We start from the raw sequence: 22609 nt of genomic DNA, 5'->3' as shown, positions 1-22609 counted from the left end.
CAGAGACCTTGGTATTATCAGCCTACGTGTTTGAAATATTTCTGATTCTTGAATCTTCTGCTTCTGTTACAGTTGCCAACAGAAAGTCAGAGGAAAAACAGACAATTTCCCACATCACTAGATTTGCCAGGTTCCAAAATTGAATGTTAATTCTTTAATAAAAAAATAAGCCATTTGAATTCTTTTCACCTTCTTACACTCTTGCATTTTAAAGAATATTTTGCACAGAATCTGAACTCAGTTGGGACAAACTAGGTTACTGACTAGGTAACTCCATATTCAAAAAAAAGTTGCTGAACATATCACACTCTAAACTGCTCAACTCCTTGAAATAAAACTTCTTTCAAAACCCGTTTAAACATCCTTACATTGAAGCTTTTCACTTTTTGTCCTGATAGTGCCTCAGGGCTGCCATGGACTAACGTGTGCATTGAATAGTTTTCATTTTACTCCATTACTCCCTTGCAGTAACTTTCATTCCTCTACTGGAAGCTTCTTAGGTATTTTGAGAAAATCCTGTAAGGCAGATGAGCTACGATGGTAAATAATATGCAAATATAAATTTCAACACACGGTGGTTATTCAGCAATAACCATTCTTTCAGTGATTTATATTTAATTTTTTTGTGAATAGAGTAGGGAAGAAAGCAGAGCTAAGCAGATTATTAAAATTTGAAAGGGAAAGGAAATACTACTAGAATAATAGCAAAAAATTCATTCAAATCTCAACCTAGAAATAGATTTTGAATTGTTTTTCACCAACTAAACATTAAGCAAAGGATGAGAGAAATAATGTTAATCCTGAACTAGTGCAAGGTAGGTCAAAAATATAAAACTTGAAGAAACACACATCTTGAGAAACTTGAAATCTTATCCTTGCCAGTAGGAGGTGCAGTTGAGGATTTGCATTGCCAAGTAAACTAGCTGTGGGAAGAGGTCAGTAGATTGTACAGCCTCAGAGGTGACAAACAGACTGAGATTATCACAAAGATCCTGCAGAGACAAGAGCCTGATGACCACACACCCCCAGGTGTATTAAGATCACTTAGATTCTGTGAATTTGATTTACAGGGCAGAAATATATTCTTTTCTTCTAAACAGAAAGGAAAGAGGAGGAACTGGCTCTAACAAACATGACATTCAATGCCAGAAGAGCACAAAGTTCCTAAGTATGATGATATAATAGGTTTTTCTATACATGCCACACATAATGAAGAAAAGCAAAGCACTGATGAAATAGTCTAAGGATCTTGAAAATACACTGAAGTACACCTCTGTGTGTGTGCATTCGTATGTACATTTACAGTTATTTAAAGAAATCATGAATACATCTGAAGTTCTTTATGATCAGGTAACAAAGCAACATTATAAGAAAGCAGCCTTTTTCTTTAGTCATCCCCTTCCACAAAAACAGAAGCTACAAATCCTACATGACTATTTCTCTCTGTAAGTCTCTTTAGATACCATTTGGGTATTTAAATTCTAAACCCATGGGTTTTAATTTTAATTTTTTTACTTGCACATCCTTCTTCTATCCCTTTCTGGTAGCTTTTCCCTTGACTGTTTTCTACAAAATTCACACTGATAACCCTTTGTAGGCAGACATTCAGCACCCTCCTCTGGAGAACAACTGAATTTCTGTTCTGCTGTTAGCTTCTATTAGCTCAATGGCATTCAACCAAGATAATTCCATGTCTATCTGCAAGACAACTGAGCACTCCAAGAGCAAAGTTGCACAAGAACTTTCCCAGAAATAGTTCTTAAAAAAAAGAAAAAAAAAAAGTTGCATGTCCAAAAACTGCATAAAAATAGAAATTTCAGATTATTTATCCAATAAGTATGATGCCAACAAAACACTTCTTGAGTGCATGCTAAGCAGACAGTGTCCTGGTGAAACACTTACTTTGAAAGAAACTGCACCATAGCCCAAACGCCACCATACATCAGCCCTTTAATGAGCCAAGAATCAATGTCTAGGTCTGCTATGAACCCAACCAGCCAAATAACTAGGAAAGGAGTTCCCAGCATCACCTTCTGACGGAATTCCTATATAGAAACAAATATCAGTAAGCAATTCTACTTTTACGAACAGGTTGTATAACAACATTATATAATAAAAAGGACAGTCACAAAAACTTGTATAATTTTTCAGGAAGTTTGACATACAGGAAGGAATAGTCATGATTTTTTGTCATTTCCTATATTTATATATCTACAGTGTATGTGCAAGAAAAAAATCATCTTCCTAAAATTCTGTAACAAATTAGTAATTTGCTTTAGAAGAACCCTCTTTTAGAGACTTTGGTATTAATCCAGAATAAAGGCAATAGTAGTTCTTTTTTAAAAAAACATTGTGAAGTGCATAAATGACTATATAAATCAGGATAACCTCAGCAAACATTAACAAATGAAGTGACGTAAGTAATAGATTAAGTCATACTGAAGAGTATACGAAGAAAGATAGGACCTGTTTTGCCTCATATTACATACAATTCCTGATCAAGGCACTTTGAACTGTTTCTGGATACTGAAAGCACAGTCACAGTGCACATAATGCAATGCACAAATCACTTAAAGGCCATATTTGTTGCATTCTTATATGGCAATACTGTTAAAAAAATAATCAAGATGCAATGTATCTTTAAATCAAGAAATAATTACAAATCAATGACAGCAACACTTAATATCCAGCACAATACTCTCATTGGTAAGAAAACATTAATGCTATGTAAGTCCTCAGTACTACAGGCAAACGGTTTTTCATGCTAGAGCAACACATTACCCTTTATATCCTTATTTCTTGTCTCCTCCTATCTGCAGTATTAGATATTAACCTGAGAAGATGAAGGCCTCCACGTTAGAGATTCTTATGACATTATGATACTGCCAAGACTGACTGCTTTTGGCATTGAACAGAAAATACTACATAATAGGGAGTAGAGTTCAGGCTATCTAAAACTCTCTCTTCCTTCAGATATTTGAAAATCAGCTTTGCAATAATCTTGGCTATGCCCAACAGTACCACTGCTTGGTACTTTCTTAACAATTAGGCAGCACAATAGCTAAAGGTAATTGTGGAGGCTTATGGTTTTCTTTCCTCCTGCCTTCAATAAAGTTGTGGGTGGTTTGTTGTTGTTTATTTTGGTGTGTTGTTTTTTTTTTTAATTTTTTTTGAAATTACTTTTGTCATAAAAAATGATGTTTCCTAAGACTAAAATGTGGGGAATGCACAGTGTGGAATTGCTTACCTTAAACTAACAAGACCCCTCTCCCACCAACATCAGCAGTAACACTGATTTACATAAGTGTTATACTACTTCTCACCTTATCAGCTTTTAGTTTTCTCAGAAAGGATGGACTGTCATATCCCTTAGCCTGTCTTGCTTCCTGTAGGTGATTGATCATCCAAACGTTTTTCCTCTGTTTTGCTAGATCAAGTGGTGATTCTCCCTGCCAGGAGTATAGAAGCGGGAAAAATCTAATTTAAAAATAAAATGCATTCAGGGAAATATATTTAAAATCAGATTAAGCTAGATTCTGGCTTTTTTATTCCTTTGCAGCTTACTTGACACCAATCATCCTTCATTCCTTTTGGTCTTTTTCACACTCCCATAACTACACAAGTGGACAAATATAGAATTAAGGTGTGACGCTGATGTATGTCTTGATGTAGCAATAATCATTGCCTTTGGCATAACACATCTGTGCTTCGCTGTTCTATACACAGTCCACTAGCCTGTAAGTGAAAGACTGTGCTTCCCCCTTGGCTATTGACAGGCAGCAGAAATCAAGCAAAGAAAAAGAACTCGTGACCCACTGGATCATGGAAACTCTCCCAGTCTAAAGCCTGACTTCGGTTAATTCTCTGCTTTCTTGGCAGAGAGAAGTTACTAATATCACGGAATGCTTCTGATTGCTCGCGTTCAACTTATTCCAAAATTCCGAATTTTTATGCTTGGCTTGCGCTTCGCATACTTTGGGTGCAAAGCCAGCAATGGTCCATGCTTTCGCATTCCCTACGCTGAGAGGACTGACAGACAAAGCAAAAAGAGAGAGAGATACAGGGGCCAAAGGTGCCTACCAAACTGATTTGAATTTATTGCTTTCTAAACTTTTAGGAAGAGAGCTAAACGAAAGTTACTGACTAGGTCTAAAATTACAGAGGAGGCAAGAGACAACCAATTGCAGGTACCTCCAGCTTCAGTTTTGCATTTGACTCCTCCTCTCTTCTACTGGAGTTAAATCCCCTCCTAAACAAACCATTCATGGAGGCTTGAAAAATGGCTGAATCCTCCATCGCTTGGCCCCCTCCTAAAAAAAAAGTGAGACAGGTACCAGAAACTGAAATTACCCACAAAGGGCAATAATTACTATAGACAGAAGAGATGTCAAAGACAAAAAAGGACAGTTAGCTACCTACATCCTGTAGAAAGAAAATGGGAATCAACTACTTAACTGTCATCTCTTGCTCCAAATCTCTAAAAGGAGGGTAAACAGCACATGCTACAGATTATGAGGTGAAGCTTTTTGCTGCCTAACAGGATCTTGCATGATGCCTGCCCAAAGAGTTCAACTACCAAAATCAGTAAGAAAAGAATAACCTTTTGACAAAATTTGGCTTCAAAGTTATTTAGCCAGATGATTAAGAAACAGATTAAGAAACAGATTGAGACTTCTCAGTTCTCAACAGAAATGCCTGAAATCAAACTATGGTGCCTGCTTCATCACAAATGTAATTGCATCTTGAACTGCTACTATCTGGAAAACTCCAGGCGTGTCTTCTTTTTTTTTTCTTTTTTTTTTTTTGAATATCACCTTAAATATCCAGACTGTAAAGATTACCTGTGGACAAGCAATTCCCTCTGGGAGTTGATCTCCCAAGTAAATCCTGAAGTTGTCTTGGGGTCCAGCTGAGCATCCCTTCCACTAGAGGGCCATGAGACACCTAGGAACTGCCTAGATAAAAAAATTGAGGGAGCTTTAAAGAAGTCTTTGACTATGTGTCTAATCATCTGGCCATTTTAATATTTTCCTTGTATTCACAGGGATGGGTGGCTGACTTGCTTAAAAAGCGAAACAAAACCAAAAAGTATCAGGGATCTTGGTCTAGTGACCAACTTAGTTTGCCAGCAAGCAATAAGGCTTCAACAGATTATATTTTAAGATTAAGCGGTTAGACAGAAAGAATAGTCTGAAGTGTCATTACCATAGGGAACTTTACATACAGACTTCCACGGACAAACCTACAGATACACTGCATAATCAAGAAACTACACCTAAAATCCATTCAATGATTCATTAACAGATTTAATTATTTTTTTTCTAAAAAGTATCTTCTTTAAATGATAAAAGCTCTTTTCACACTCTAGGGAAGAACAAAAAGGAGTTTCTGCTTATACTTAAGTAAAATTTACGGATTTCCCTCCCAATCCCAGTAATAAACTGAGTCCTTGTGAAATCCTGTTCTTATCTGCCCAGTCTGTCTACTGGCGCGGCAAGATACTTTACCTACACAAAAATGAAAGAACAACAAAACAGAAAAAGAACAAAACAACAACAAAACAAAAAAACAACATTCCTTTGACTAGTGAAAAGCAACTTCCACTTCCAACTGTAATTCAGATCTCAAAAACGAAAAAGAAAATCTTACTACCAAAAGAAAATTGTTATTTCTTGTACAGCAAAATACAAAGAGGATAAATAACAAGAACAGGACAAACCCACTTGATTAACTTGAAACTACTAAACCTGTGATATATGTACATTCTGGTGTTACTAATCCATGATGCTACTTTACATCATTTTACTTCCAAGATGGGCGTTCTCTCTCTCTTTTTTTCTTCTCCAAAGTACCAAGCTTTATTCTAGAAGAGTGCAATTGTTTATATTACTCTCTTACGTAGCCAGCCCCCACTAGCTCTCTTGAACTGTCATGCAATGTGAAAGTAGCACCTCACTGAGATGACTGGTTCCAATCCGTTCCAAACCTAGAACGCCAGCACAGCATGCACTTCTCTAACATACGCTGCCTAGAGCCGATAACAAAAAGATCAACATTCACATCTAGCATTTCATCTACTTCATACCTGGAAAAAGATAAAGAGATGTCAGCCAGTGTATTTCTTTAACTTTAGCTGTCTTATTATTATTTCTGGTCATTTCCATGGACTAGCTGAGAAAAGGACTTCACTAAATACTGCTACAGAAATCTGGAAATGACTGCATTAGAGAGAAGCCTTTCATGATTCCCTTATCTAGAGAAACATGAGCCACCTAAACAGCTTTTTGCTGAAGAAAACTTTTTTTTTTTTTGCTGAACAGTCAAAGGAGAAGCACAAAACTGAATTTATACCTATCTGTCTAAAGAAATCTACCAAAAATTTTATGTTTACCGTGAGCTTTTGCTGAACGTAAGATATATCACCCAAATCAGCTATCTGTCATAAATCCAACAACAGTATGGCAAAACTACCACTGCTAGAATGATTTTGACAACTGAAGATCCTAGAAACCTGTGGGAAGGCATGCAAGAACTTTGACTCCACTGCAGAAGGCAGGCAGCAGATAATGAAATCAAGCACGTATCTTCTGGCATGACTGGAAGGATATTATGATCCAGCAGGTTCAAAAGCCTGTTTTTCTACTGACTGCTGCTGTCTGTCAATAATGAAGGAGAGACCACGAACTGCGTTCAGGCTAGCTGATATAATTTCAGTTGGCCAAATGTACAAATTTGTATTACAGATTTCCTAAGAGTCCAGAAGCGTAGGTAAAGTGAGGACTTTCAAACTCTAGTTGCACTAATCAGTCTGTCAAGGGAAGCAAGTTATGACACACTGATTTTTTTTCCCCCCCAAAATATATATTTTTTTTTAACCAGGTGGCACAGGGAAGAGCTTCTCAACAGTTTGCAAGAGTGAGACTAGAAGCATAATTCATCCACACAACTGACCTTACAGACTAGGACACGTATTCACATCAGTACACATCTACTGGATATAGAACCTATAAAGTTACTAGCAAAATTAGACTGCACCCTTAAAAAGACTGTTCCATGCTGTTTAAGAAAATGGATGAATAAGTTTGTTTGTTTAAAGCATATTTCTATCATTTGTGCCAAGTGAAGTAAGGCCTTGTCAACTTAATTGGTAGGCAAAATGGTGAAAGGTCAAATTATTTTAATTAGATAGTAAGTATTTTATACGTATAGATGTACAGCAGTATTTTCCAATCTATCCACCCCACCTATAACATTAGGTGAAAAATACAAATATTTGAAGAGAAATGGAGTAGTGGAAAATTCCATTTCTAAAATTGCATTCTTCTGACACCACAGAAGAAACAACTTAGGCGATGAAGTATATCTCATTTGCTATACAGAACAGTCTGGAGTCAATGGACAAGAACACTGCAGAGCAAAGGTTCAATAAGCTCACCCTCCACCACTGAAGAATCTCTTAAAGACTCCAGGCATATATTTTAGCAGCTCCATGGCTGGTCTAACACGCTACGAACGAGCCCTGTTAGTGCTGAATCTAAGTGACTTCATTAAGAGGTTCTGGCAGAGTAACCAGGCAACTTAAAGTTCTGATGTGAAAAAGAGCCCATTTGCTTATTTTACTCTTAGTGATATTTTTCAGTCTCAAACTTCCTTGCTGCCACTGGGAGATGGACTGTCTTGCATCTCATTCCAACAAAAAGACAGGTACCCCAAAATTTCACTAAAAGATATTCAGATTTTTTTATAATCCAAATACACAGTGTTTCATTCATGCAATCTAAGTGTGCACCCCAGCTCCAATATATTTACACATAACCACTGTTAAATTATTTACATGGGTACTTTTGAAGGTTCAGATTTAATGGTTATGCACCACTATTAGTAAATACTGACTCCCAGGTTAAAAACCAGTGGCATGACTTTTGCTCCATCTTCATGATCCCCCCCCATACCCACAAGAATCATCTATTCTTCAGATTTATCATAGGCTCTGCTATTTCTGCCTTAAACCACTTACAATAAAAACAGACTGTTTACCTTTATATTCTGAGCATCAACATTAGCTCCAGCTTCTAACAGAAGACTAATAACTGTAGTATTTCCCGCTAGCACAGCCCAGTGCAATGCTGTGTTTTTGTGATATTTGTCTCCAAGATTAACAGAAACATTAAATGTAAGTAGTAATCGCGTTGGATCCACACTAGAAAGGAAAAGTCTTGTTAGATCTACAGAAGAACTCAAATACATTCCAACTTCTTGTTAATGAGTTCAGCTTCTATGAGCAATGTTTATCAAGTACAATATGTAACAGAAACGGTTTTTTGCTGATGATTCTGAATGGCTCAAATTTTGTCCCACCAAAAAAAGCAACGACATTTCTGTTGAATTTAAAAGGAGCTTGTTCTCGGATGTCATGAAACACATTTGGTACGCAATTCTGTTTTCATTTCTTTCAAAAACTAACAGTACTAAGAGAGATTTGTAAAAGCAAGCACGGGATTATTAATTTGACAGATAACCAAAGTTCTAAATACATCAGACTTCTACTTCGCATTCCAAAAGATGAAAATAAAATAGGATGATAATGTTGTTAATGGTAGGTATTTGTGGAAGCTCAATTATGCTCCTCTCAACAAGCAAAGGAGACAGGCCTCTCCAAGCAAGAAACTAACTGAAACTAACTTGCTCTTTGGAGAATTGTCTTTTTACACCAACTTTTTCCAGTAATCTCCACAGGAAGATTTACTTAGCAATCTAAAGTTCATATTAGTGAGTAGATCTGGATGCTACCTTCACTCTGGAATAGATCATAAATGAAGAAAGATAAAGTGGCAATTGCAAAAAGTACATTGGCTAGTTAAACCAAAGCACTTGCCAAAAATCAAAACCAATCACCATTATAAGGTACTTAGTTAATGCCAAGATGAAGTCAAAATTGAAGTGAGTTTATATTACCTATGTGTTCTGTAAGCTGCCCACATTAGAGGTGTCATTCCATTTTGATCCATCATATCCACATCCTAAAAAAAAAAGAAAAAAGTTGGTAAGATAAATAAGCATGCTCAAGCTCCAAGAGATACAAGGTTTGCAAGTAAGAAGCAGTATTTTCTGACTAACCAAATGAGCTGGTGAAAACCTGGCAAGCTTTTAGCACATAATAAAATAGTATTTAAAAACAAAAACAGACATTAACACCACCATTGCAAAAACATAACCATTCCAGTGTATTTTGGAAACTAAGGAACAACCATGATATTTAAGACTAGTCATGTTAACCGTACTATTCACTTTCAACATAAACACATAAATAGATGGTGTAATACTGCACTCCAAAGCAAGATAAACCTAAAGTAACACATCAATATTTAATAAACTACTTCATAAATTTGCATTAAAAGCATGACTTAGCACCCTACATGGCTAAATACTAACTGCAGCTATTTTTGCACTTACAGAGCAATTTTCGTTAGTTCACAGAGGTCCACGGGTATTTACATATTTGGATATCAACTTAATGGATGCCACAAAATTTTTATGCCAAAATAAAAGCTATTAATGAAAACAATTAACTAGTCTATAAATGAAGTGGTGACTAAACTGATGACTAAAAATTAAAAACAAAAACAAAAAAAAACACACCATTTCATTATTTTGCCTAACTGAACCTATGTTCAGTTAGCCACAGAATAACAAAACAGCACCATCCAGGACATCTGAGTTAAGACAACTATTTAAGATCAGAAAGGAAAGTATCTATTACCTATAGGGTTTTGTTCTGCCTCGCTAACATGGAAGATGGGAATTCCTAAAAACGTTCAGAGCCAAATCAGACTCTCAGGCACATTTGGGCAAGTTCCACAGCCTGCCAACAGAAAATTACTCTAAACTAACTTAATTCAAGACCTAACAATTGTACTTAGAGGCAGTAGAGTTATATCAATATCTCCTGTGCTACTCCCCTCAGCCCTTATGTCTTGGTTTCAGCTGGGATAGAGTTAATTTTCTTTTTAGTGGCTAGTATGGTGCTGTGTTTTGGATTTAGGATGAGAATAGTGCTAACACCCCAATGTTCCAGTTGTTGCAGAGCAGTGTTTACATTAAGCCAAGGACATTTCAGCTTCTTGCTCTGCCCTGCCAGCGAGGGGACTGGGGGTGCAGCAGGGGCTGGGAGGGGGCACAGCCAGGACGGCTGGCCCCAGCTGGCCAAACGGATGTCCCGTACCGTATGGGGTCATGCTGAACAATTAATATGGGATGGCTGGCGGGGGTAGGTGGGATTGCTACTCCAGGACAGGTTGGACATTGGTCAGCGGATGCAGTGAGCAACTGCGCTATGCATCACATGCTTTGTACGTTCTCTTATTACTATTACCATCATCATCATTATTATTAATCTTCCTTTTCTGTCCTATTAAATTGTCTTTATCCCAACGCACAAGCTTTTACTTTTTTTTCCTTCCCAATTCTTCCCCCCAACCCATGGTGGGCCGGGGGGTGAGGAAGGCAGTGAATGGCTGTGCGGTGCTTAGCAGCCTCCAGGTTAAACCACAACACTTTACTAGGAAAATTAGGTTGAAAGTGTTTCAATATCATTTGCTAGAGACACCCATGAGAGAAAACAAAAATGTAGATGATGATGCTTTCTACCTGCCCTCCATTCCCTCCAAACCTTCTCTGTTCCAGTGTGTGCCAAACACCCAGCTCCCTGGGACCCCCACCCTCTGTACTACTTCTAGCCTGACCCAAGCAGACATTTTCCAGAAAATCCAATTTAGTTCTACCAAATAATTGCTTTAAAAAGACCTCTAGATCGCAGATACCCTGACATTGTTGAATTTTTACTCCATTGCTTTACTAAAAAAAAAAATCAGAAATAAAGTGACTGATGAAGGGGGAGAGAACCATTACTTTATTGCACAGTATATTCAGAAACATGTTACAAGCACTGAGACCAGCATCCAAGCCTGCTGGCTCTAGGTACGTGTACAGACTACACCCTTTTGAGCCTCCTAGGGCCACACAATTGTTGGCACTGCCTTCAGCCGCCTGTTGCCGAGACTGGGAAGGAAATGAGAACCACAGCCTAACCTCAAGTTCGTTCATCCTTGAGAAGCGTGCCTTTGATTCACAGGTCACACTGTGTGAACAACTCATTTTGAAAAATGCATGAATTACTGAGACGTGAACAATCACTCTTTCATCTTTAGATTACATACAGAAATGCAAAACTTTGTGACCAACAACAGATGCTTGATTGCTTGGAAGGAGGTAAAAAAAAGAGATTCCTTTAGTGATTCCACCTGACAAATCAAAACTACACTTCACATACTACGTGACAGTTAAAAGAAGGGGAAAAAAAGAAAAGATGAGCTCCAGATTACTCCTTCCACAGATTATATAAGCAGGCTACACCTATTACTCATAATAAGCCACTAAGCTCCAGCATGGATGGAGGCAGATCCCTCTTCAAAGGAACTGTACCAAGAGACAAGGAAACTAAGATTCACTTGCATACAGTTTTATAGTCATACTAAAGATGATGTACTTGCGGATAGAAGAGACATGTCTAACAAAGCTCCCGTCAAAAATTCTTTGTTATTCTGCCAGATCGTTACCACATCCACACAATAAAAGGGCACATTTCTGAAAGAAACTTATCTTGCTCTTCTGTACCAGAGGGCTGAGACAAAAAAGTAAACCTTCAACAGCCTATACACCTCAGGACACTGCTCCTTTGTTCTGGTGTGTACCAACAGGCATCTTAGCATTAACTTCTTGTTTAACTCTTGCTGACAGGTCAGCCTGATACTGCTCACGGACAGGCATCTATGCGATTAGAACAGGAACGTGAGCAATACAAGCACCAGACTTCACTGAGTACAGTGATGCAATGATTCAAAATTGTGCAGACCGATGCCCTGTGTATGTATTTCAAGTGTGAGAACAACACAGATCATAACTGGTAAATTATTAAAATTGTTTCCCATATAGGACAACTCTGGCTCTGAATGAGAACAACTTTGCACGCGTAAAGATGAGCCAGATTTTAATTAATAAAGGATTTCACTAAAGCTTCTGGAGAGGCAAAAGTATAGGGGAGGAAACAGCTTCCTGCATGGAAAGGAGCTGTGGCAACTATTCTGCTGCTTGAAGCCACTTTTCAGAAGCAATCTAGCTGACGAGTTTGAATTCTGAATAGCAGCTAGAGATCACAGCAGCATTTAGGCTTACCAGGGCATGGAACAGTAGCGCTCAGACCAGTCCTGTGTTAGTTACAATACAGCCTTCTCAAAAGCACAAAAAGCATCAAAGGATGCTTTCCAGTTCGAAATGCGCTGAATTGCACAGAAAGGGACCAGGAATTTGATCATCTTCAGAAACATTTCTGGTTATTTCACAGATCACAGACCTTTGTATAAAGATTCATTATTATACTTGTGGTGAATAGGGTTCTGAATAAGGAAAAGATCTCTCTTGCAGGGACTGTCAGCCAGGGAAAAAGAAACTTAGACTCTCAAAGAAACAGCATATTTAAAAGCAAACAGTAAGAAAATTTATCAGGAAGGTGGATGTAAGAATGAAAACATTTCCTAATTTGGGAAAGACTTGCTAGTTATTCACTGAAATAAGAGATTTGACAGGGTCCTAGCGGAACAAGCTGAGTGCAGACTGACAGGCAATTTACCAAGAAGGTAAGGCACACAACAGAAGCTACCTTGTTCTTCTGAACAACAAAAGCTCTGTTCTGAATAATCTAGTCCAACAGAGTCTGTTTTGACAATCATGAAGAAGAAACATGACTGGCCTTACAATTCTGCAACTAATGTGCTGTAGGTTAGGTCTAGGCAGTAAATGCTTGGTTTAGTAACTTCCCTGGCCTTGTGGATCCCTTCCAACTCGGGATAATCTATGATTCTGTGCAACACAAGAGGTTCCCTCTGAACACCAAGAAGCACATCTTTAATGTGTAAGTGATGAAGCAGTGGCACAGGCTGCCCAGAGAGGTTGTGGAGTCTCCTCCTTGGAGATCTTCAAAAGCCGCCTGCCCTGGGTGGCCCTGCTGGGGCAGGGCTTGGGCCTGGTGGGCTCCAGAGGGCCGTGCCAGCCTCAGCCCTTCTGAAACTCTGTTAAACTTACCTATTTGCCATTTAGTACCCAAGTGCTACAACTGGGTTGAGAACAGAGGCAAGCCTACTCTCTGGACATAAGAGAACCTGATCTCTGTAAAGGCAAAAGAAAAAGAAAAAAAAGCTTGCAAGAAGTAGCAGAGTAAGCCCATGTAGGCAAAAGTAGTTAAAGTTTCCAAACACAAATTATGATACTATGAAGGAGGTAAAGACCATTGTGAACAAAAAGCAGAATTAACAACCTCGTACACACTTACTAAAGGAGAATAAAAAGCAGAATCATTTGTCTCCTATAGCTTCTACAGAAACTAAGTAGTTGTTTTAGTTGTATGTAGTACAACTAGAAAACTGTGAGTTTAGGGATTGTTATTGCAATGTTGTTGATATTACTATATTTTAAATATACAAATCAATAAATAATTTTAAATTTGAGCTTTTTGAAGTGCTTCTGAAACATGTGAAAATAGCTCTTAATTCAAACTTATGGCATGGAAAGGATACTGAAATCATACTTGTTAACACTTGGGAGTTTTAATAAGAATCCTCGTTAAAAAGCAATTGATAAAGATCCGTTACCAAGATAATGGGTTGGAATTTTAAATAAATCTTAAAGCAAGTTCTTTTATGTCTATGTACATACACACATGCAGCTTCTCTTGGACTGAAGCATTATACGCTCAGATAAATAAATAGGCCAAGTCTGTATATAAAAATCAGGGCAAGCAAACGTTCACAGGGAGGTTTCATAATCATGATAGAACATTTTAAAGGCTATTTATACCTTGTTGATGCTGTGCTTTACATGAGCTGGCACATGTAGAACACCTGCAAGATTTTTCTGATATGAGTGCATGGGGTTTTCATTTTACATAATTTGTGAGCAAAATATAAGACTTGTTCCTGATAAAAGAGCATTTCTCTCCAATCTCTATGCTCTTGAAATACAGAGATTATATATGATCAGCTTCCTCTTCTGTCTAGCTTACTCTGTCATACACTAATTCATGTTTTACCAAACAATTTTCAGATAAAAAATAATTATTCAAAAATACATTTTTTATTGTATAGACACAGATCATTTTCTCCAGCAAATTTAGTATTTGTTCTACAATATAGTAGCAATTTGCAGCTGAACACAACTAACTTCATAGTCATATTCTACCAGACTCACTGGATTGTACCTCACTTGATATGTGATATATGCAGAATAGAATTGGCAGCAGCATTAGCAAGACTAAAGAGAGAGGAGAGTTTTAACTTTCTTTATGGTTTACAAAGTAAATCAAATTTGTGCTTCAAGCACATATTTGTGGATGAGTAAATCTACGAACTGTAACGCATGTTCAGTAGACAAAAAGGTGAACGTACATAGAGTTTTGAGTAAACATAATGAAGGATGGGACAATGAGAAAAGTAATAAATGCATGTGCTATATACACATTTTGTAAATATAACAGTAATAGAAGAGGCAAGAAGGTGGTTTTATTTTTTTTTTAAACTTACATACACATGCTATTTTAAAACAGCAATAAATAAAAGTCGTAGACATAGGTGTCCACAAAAAGAGAAATGACCTATGACAACTCTGTCACTGGATTCTTTACCCATGCTTGACTTGATGTTTCTATGAAGATTTCCAAAATATTTGCTATCATCATCACTGCTAATATTTAAAGATTAACTTCAGTAAATATAAAGAATGGTAAAACACTGTCTGCTAGAATTGGCATATATTATACCAAGATATGAATTAAAGCCGAAGTACTCCAACCTCTGTTCCAGGAAATTAAGTTAACAGATGGTATATGCATCAATTGAAATACAGTAGTCTACAGTAAAATACATTGAATTATTGAGGTTTAGTCAGGCAAATATTTTGCACTTCCTGAATGATTTAATTTTCAACTCTTTTCTTATTCTGAGTAGAATCTGTTTAAATATATTATTTAAAGTTTACCTGTCCCTTTGCTATCAGGTAAGCAACAATTGAAGTATGTCCAAACTGGGCAGCCAAATGAATACAGCTACATCCTTCTCCATCAATTAGCGACGGATCCGCGCCATATTTCATCAGCTGTACAACCATGGATAAGTGACCCTGTCTAAATGCAAAAGAACACAGAAAACAAACAACTGAATAACTATATGCAAAAAAAAAACTATTAAAACGTTAATATTTTAACACAACAAATGTGTTTAGAATTTAATTACACTACTGGAGCTTCTGAACTCTGACATATTTTGACAACGGTGATTGTCATGATTTGGTTCTGCAACCAAGTATGCACGCTCATTCAACATGAGCAAATTCTATGCAGACAATGCATGCATCACAAGCAATTGGCTTAGGTGAGTTGTGAAGTAAAAGGCCAGTCAACAAAAAGCCCAAGTTCAGTTTGGAAATCATCTACTGTGCCTGATTCAAATTCATGTATGAAACCTGCTATTTTAAGAGATGTCCAGCTGGCTATGTAATCCTGTATTTTGTAGTGCATGTGGTTTAACTTTCTACTATTAATAACAGCACTAAAATAAAAATAGGAAGAAAAAGGAAAATGTAAGGCCTACTTTTCCTCCATGCTACACTTAAAGCTCAGATATCTATTTGGCGCAATAAACACAGGCACATCCTTCCAGCTGATAAGGTGTACAACTATCACCACAGTGTTTCTGACATGAGCTAAAAAAAAAACTTTTGAATCTGTCAGAAGCAGCTCTGGAAAACGCTTCACAGAACAACAGGTTATAGCTATGAACACCAGCAAATTTAATCAAATATTTGTGCTGTTAACATACACAAAGTAGAATGAAATCTGTAACAAGAAATATACAAGCTAAGATTTTTAAAGGAGTGTTACAAGCAAGTTGTCATCTTTAGTAAAGAAATTATCTTGATACATTATATGTTCTACAAGATAATTTTCTAAGCAACCTTTTGCAGTCTGCGGTTAAAAATGTCACAATGGACAGTGCTGCTTTCTTGTCCACTTCTAGGCAGTTGTCTGAAGAAGCAGTCACTACCAGAAGGCTGTCTTCAATTTTTCCAGCCAGTCACCATTCTCAGACGACTTTCAACATCATACACCTGATTTTAAGTGTATCTTAAAATATCTACACACATAGTAGAAAGTTGCAAGGACAATGTCACACGAAATCATCCCAAGCCCCAGCTGCCCAAGTATTGCTGACCTTCAGAAGACTGACAAAATTAAGATCTCCAAAGTAAGAATAAACCAAGTTGACTACAGACTCTAATTTTATTTTACTCTTTATCCTATCATAGAAGTTTTTCTCTGCATCAGACAAAAACTGAACTAATGCTGAAAGCTCTTGTAGCTCAAACATACCACATTCATAGTGTGTGCAGTTATCAATGACTGAGTTCACTCCTGTGCAGGTATTCCCATAAAATACAGCAATCACATAAAGCATTCAGTAGGAGATACCAGGTTAAAAAAAACACCCAGGTAAAGAAAATTATAGAAGACTTTTCCTCACCTTGTTGCCCAGTGAAGTGGGGTAGAATTTAAATCTCCTCCAAGCTGATCAACGATAGCACCTTTTGATATATAGTATCTAGTACAACAAAAATAGTAGTAAGCATTATTGCTCATCATGGTTACAAAGAAAGGACACAGCGTGCCGCAAAACAGGCAATTACAGGTCCGAACTTTTGCTTTCATGTAAGCTTCCTTTTTAGAGGTCAATATTTTTTGCCTTTTTGATATGGGTAAGAAGAATAGGAACACCCCTTCCGTGTTTTAAGCACACTGCTGTTTCCTAGCTTGGTTCCGACATAAAACAGTGTAGTTACTCTACATATGCAGACCGTGCTACCATGTAAGTATTTGATAAAATGGATTCTTCTAAAATTCGTAGGGGTGTTTGCTAGGTTAGAAAGAATTCTGAATTCGTGGCAAAGGAAAATGCTGCTAGAAAAGTAGCATATTTAGAGAATTTTGGCAAAGATGACAAAACTATATATAATTCATCTCAGAGCATGTATCATCACTGCAACTCCCCGCTGAAACCACTGTTCCAAGAGCTCCTGCTTAAGTTACAGTTTTAGCCAAGTATTGAGATTTTACATGTTTCTCTGTTGTAGTACGATATTAAATACAGGACAAAAACATTTGAGTACTTTAAAAATATTTCTAAACGATGGGCTAGAGATTGTTTTTTCCTCAAGAATATTTTTAAACAGATGGGAACAAAATAAGCAATCCACATTTAACTAAAACAATTTATATTCAGTCATTTGTACCGTTTTGGCTAACTGCTTTCCTTGCTGTTTTATTTGGTACACGAAGCTGGCAGTATTATTTTTGCTTTGTGAAAGCAAAAATTCATGTTTTTAAAAACCAGGTCTTCCCACAAGGCATAGAAATTTGGTTCTTCATTCACTACTGTAAATGCCAATGGCAAAAAGTTACAGCTAAAAGATCTTTGAAAGGTACTACCTAGGTACAGATTTCTAAGCGCTTGAACATTTTGAGTACCTGTGCCTGCAGACTTTTTGCTTTCATAACACCTTTAAATACTATATGGATCCTTCTTTTCCTGCCCACACAAACTGGCCTTCAAATCCTCAGCATTGAGCTTCTGGCACCTCGATTTCCTCTAAGTGTTTCAAGACAGATGGCAAGAAGGAGAACAAACATAGATTTGAAAAACATTACTCTAAGTAACTACCTTCTTCTCCTCGAGTGCTTTTCAATTCACGGAGTGAAACTTCAAAAAGAGACCACAAGTTACCTATAGAAGCAGTATCTGAAGAATGCATTTGCTAACAATGTACATGCTAAAAAACCTAATACCTAACCCTGCTCAATACAGGATAGTCCACTCCACTGCTCTCCGACATCCAGGTAACAGCAATGCAGTGTATCTCTCTGCTGAAGTTAGGCGTTTGGACTTTCAAAGACAACAAGGAAGATTTTCTGAAAGTCTTGGTCCTGTGTAAGTGAAAACGCAAAGCCTGCATAAGCTAAAGGGACGGCATTTCATTGTTGTGAAGCAAAGTCTCAGCTACTAAAGAACAAATTTCAAAAGACACTGAGAAGCAGATTCAGTCCATTTTAGGAAGGAGTTCCCAAAGCAATCTTGTCTAGATAAAAAGACAACACAGACATTCACAGCCAAAGCTTGGATCCATCTCACTGATGTGACAGCCACGCATGGGGAGGTGAACATTAAACAGATTGCCTTCATTCAAACACTGGTCCCTGCAGAAACGCAGAATATGTTCAGATTTTACTGAGCAGAAGCATTACTTACTGGCTAGTACATTTTATTTAGAATGACGAACTTGCAGTTTGACAACTGGGAAAATACAAGGCGTCTATCTCCTGCCAGATGGTACACTGAAATAACTTTTTGTGTCTCCTTAAGGGTGTTCTAGACTAATTTGAGATTTATCACTGTATTACAGTACACATAGATGGGGAGATTTTTCTGCAAAACTAGTCCGAGAACTTGATTTCCTGGTCTAGATAAACATCTAAATAGAACAATTTAGTGCATCGTGAGAATGTTACTGAAAGGAGGAACTGAATGATTTGACTCTCCTTTAGTCATCCAGGCATCCACGCTAGAAGATAACAGGTGTGCAAGTCCTATTTAAGCAATCTACTTACATTCAAAGCAAGCAGATCTGTTAAGAGGTTGGCTTAGGAAGAAAATACTTCCACTGATCTCCACATTACAGTCACTAAATCTTCGTCATGCATTTGTAAACTGCCCCTGTTTGGATTCAGTGGTTGTGAAATTAAAGTGCCTGCAGTCACTGTTGCTAGAAAGAGGAAAAGTAGAAAGGAAATCCTCATCTGGAGAAACAGGGATGGTGAAATGCAGTCACTAGATAACTGCAGAGGTATAACGCTAATTTTTGCCTTTTCACAAAATTGAGTCAAAGACAGAGCAACAGATCAGTGTCGTGATGAAAACAGAACTACATTATGGATGTCCGACACTTGGGTGACACTTATCCCTGATCCTGCAGAAACAAGAACAGGCTCTGTAGTTTTCATAATGAAGTATCTTCACTGGTATCTAGGCTGAATCCCAAGTTTCACAGTATGGATGACGAACTGAGAACAAGAGAAGTCTAGTTCTAAGTTGGCTCTTTCCACAAATGAGCTGCTAAGCTCCCTAACCAGGATGACATGATATAGTCAAAAGCCAGTAAGACAGGCACTAAGATCTTGTATCATGAGACCATACCTAGACTCTTCCTCTGTGATACCAAGCTCACTAGTCAACACACTTACTGGAATTGTCCATTGCACATAATGGACAGAAATGGTGGAGACCTGGGGAGAGATGTCAGCACTCAGTTGTAGGTAGAGAGATCTTCCTATCATATAATAAAGAACTAAATACAGGTTTAGCTTGGAGCACGGACTTCCATCTATCTAAATCCAACATTTTGATTTTGAACTGCCTCTATATCTGACACAGTTGCTAAAACAAGAAATTATTAGCAACACACTCAGAGGGAAAAAATCTTGCAAAATACAACACAAAAATGCACGCTGAAGTACCACTCAAAAAAAAAAACACAAAAAAAAAACAGTTTCTAAAAGACAACTAATTAGGAATTTAAAATTTGTCTGATTTTACTCTATGGATGAAGAAAGGTCCTCAAGCATTTCGGGCTTTTTTTTTTTTTTTAAATAAAAAACTGAATATTATATGAAATGCTACTGAACTAAAGCATTAGGTTGCAATCAAGTATCATGCAGGCAGTAGATTCATAACAAAGCTAATATGGAAACTATATGTAAGTTAACAGAGAAACATTATCCACAATATAGGCCTATTTTCTTCATATGCCTGATAGTATAGTGATGTTTTTAAATGGTTATGGTTGTCTCAATGCCATTCAGCTTTCAGACCTTACAAAGACGTATCAAATAAGACAGAAGACATTTGTTTTACAGGTATTCCAACAGCTCAAATAAGATTAATAATTTATTGCACATAATTAACTATGCATTCAAGTTGGATTTAAAAAGTGAGGTCAGAATAAAACAACTGCATTTATAAGTTTAATTTGTATAAAAGAAAAATAGCTATCTGAGAAATTCTACACATTTCAATAATTTCAAACCGAGTTCTAAGCTGCTTAGCCATGAAAGACCCAAGAGAAACCAGAAGGAAAATGGAATGAAAAGGAAGAAAACAATAGAGTCTAAAACAATCTCACCGAGAAGGTTATTTAGCTAACCAGCATTCTGCATCGGTTTTGCAAGAGGGTCTCTCTCTGTGTGCCGGAAGGCACACTGGTTACCCATCTTTAGTGAAAGGAAGATACCAAACACAGAATTACAGTTTCCATGATAAGCTCCTACCCACAATAAAGGCATAAAACCTGCTGCACTAGCTATTGTTTCCTTTGCTCAAGCACCTACATCGGGTGGCCCAGGACCATGCCCAGGAGACTTTTTAAGATCTCTTAGGAGGGAGACTGCACAACCTTGCTGGGCAGCCTGTGCCAGTGCTCAGCCACTCGCACATGGGTAAATAAATAAATAAATAAAATACGATGTTCAGATGGAATTTCATGTGTTTTAATTTGTGCCCACTTGCTCTTGTCCTGTCAGACAAGAGAGAACTCTGGCTCTGTCTTCTTTATTCCTTTTCCATCTGGTATTTGTAGACATTGCTAAGATCCTTTCCCCTGAGACTTCTCTTTGCCAGGCTGAACAGCCCCAGCTCTTGGAGCCTCTCCTCAGATTTCAGATGCTCCAGTCCCTTAATCATCTTTGTGACCCTGCACTGAACTCACCCCAGGTATGTCCGTACGTTTCTTGTACTGGATAACATTAGCCTTTTTTGCAGCAAGGGTGCATTGTTGGTTCACGGTCAGTTTGCTGTGCACTGGGACCCTAAGGTCCTTCTCATCAGAGCTAAATCTTCATCTGTTTATCTACCTTTAACCTTCTTTTAAAAGAACTGCATCAGGACAAAGTCCTTTAAAAACAAGAAGAGAAATATGAACCTAAGATCTGCAGGCAACTTCAAGAAACTCAAGATCTGTTCTGATGAAGGCACTGGTGATGGACATACATAGAGAGAAAATGCTTAAAATGAAGATGTTTTGCATTTGGTTTTGTGTACATTTACCTTCGTTCATAAGAAATATTTTGAAAAGTGGACTGATTGAAGATGTGCAGTTTAGGCCAAATATCCTAGAATCCTGCTGATTCGATAATATTTTGTGTATTTAGATTCAATTGCACATACTTAACTCATCATCTTGCTACTAGTAGAGAAAAGAAACGTTCAGTATACACTCGTGATTTGTAAAACAGCAAGTACTAAGGATTAACCCTTCATGATTTAAGCTCTTCGTGTTTTGAAGGATAGGGATAGGTTTAAATCACAGCCTCAAATATTGTGGTCTAGAACTCATAGATTGAGAAGCATAAAAATATCTCAAATCTCACACCACTGTTCTTTATTACTTGAAAGGGGAGGTGCTGCAATATTAACCACTGTAATAACTGTGTTTTTAAAATGCAAAAGTGTTATTGAACTCATAACTTCCTGAAATGCTGAATGAAGGATGCCCCTTCCATCATACTAATCTCACTTATTTAAAATACTTGCTATCACCTTGCATAAAATTTCACTCTCTAAAAAAAACAACGTTGGCACTTCAGCAAGTCCACCATAGTATAAAGGAATTACACATGCAGCTGAACAGCTATTCCACACATTCATCTACCTGAAAAAAGCTTAAGCTCAAATACTAGACATTTAGCAGGTTTTATTTCTGTTAACTGTGTCATCAAAACAGTGTCTGTAAAACATACAGATTAGGTCTTCTGACTACTACCCCCTCCCTCAGATTTCAAGAACAAAAATTGACTTTTTAAGATAATTAGGACTAACACATTTAAAATAACAGTATTTTAAAGGATGCAATTAGTTTATATATCACTTTAAGCATAATACGTACTTCACCAGATCTATCCTGTTGTTGATTGCAGCCCAGTGGAGAAGCGTTACGTTTTCTTTGTCTGGTTGTCGTACATCATAACCTGCTTCCACCAACTCTCTACATCGTTCATATATTCCATACCTTGAAGAAGAAAATAAGATTTTCAAAGCTGTTACCTTGCACAAAAATTAATTAAGCAAACACTGTAATAATGATGATACACAACCTTCAACAGAAGAGAAACAAAGCAGAGACTTTCTGGCACTACATGAATACAGATCTCTTACAACAGTAAGTTTCACTGGCAGAAGTTATATTAACCAGTTCAAGATTTTACAGAAGAATTGTCTCCACAGCAAACTATACAGCAGAACAAGGTGAAATACAGCTCAGTAGGATGCCTAGTGTAAAACTGGATTCTCCTCTTCCCAGGGACTCAGCTGTATTTGTTTCTCCCATGTCAGTTTTCCTTCCTTTCCCATCTCTTGAAGGCCTAAATAACAGGGCCAACTGATTTGAAAGTATCTTCCAAAAA

General features: G+C 37.4%; 1 protein-coding gene across 2 annotated transcripts in view; it reads right to left on the bottom strand.

Annotated features, from left to right (window-relative positions):
• Window positions 1-22609, bottom strand: part of ZDHHC17 (zinc finger DHHC-type palmitoyltransferase 17) — a 76262-nt gene that overhangs the window by 24434 nt on the left and 29219 nt on the right. For both annotated transcript variants that reach the window (XM_035544068.2, XM_035544067.2), the window contains exons 3-9: window positions 22093-22215; window positions 16626-16703; window positions 15085-15229; window positions 8956-9020; window positions 8038-8200; window positions 3324-3449; window positions 1903-2045 (exon numbers count right to left, since the gene is read on the bottom strand). In XM_035544068.2, coding sequence (XP_035399961.1) covers window positions 1903-2045; window positions 3324-3449; window positions 8038-8200; window positions 8956-9020; window positions 15085-15229; window positions 16626-16703; window positions 22093-22215 — 843 coding nt within the window. The remainder of the gene's footprint in view (window positions 1-1902; window positions 2046-3323; window positions 3450-8037; window positions 8201-8955; window positions 9021-15084; window positions 15230-16625; window positions 16704-22092; window positions 22216-22609) is intronic.

This window comes from Cygnus atratus, chromosome 1 (assembly GCF_013377495.2).
Source record: "Cygnus atratus isolate AKBS03 ecotype Queensland, Australia chromosome 1, CAtr_DNAZoo_HiC_assembly, whole genome shotgun sequence".
Classification (NCBI taxonomy): domain Eukaryota; kingdom Metazoa; phylum Chordata; class Aves; order Anseriformes; family Anatidae; genus Cygnus; species Cygnus atratus.
Note: the sequence above shows the minus strand (reverse complement) of the source record. Positions and strands in the feature narration are given on the sequence as shown.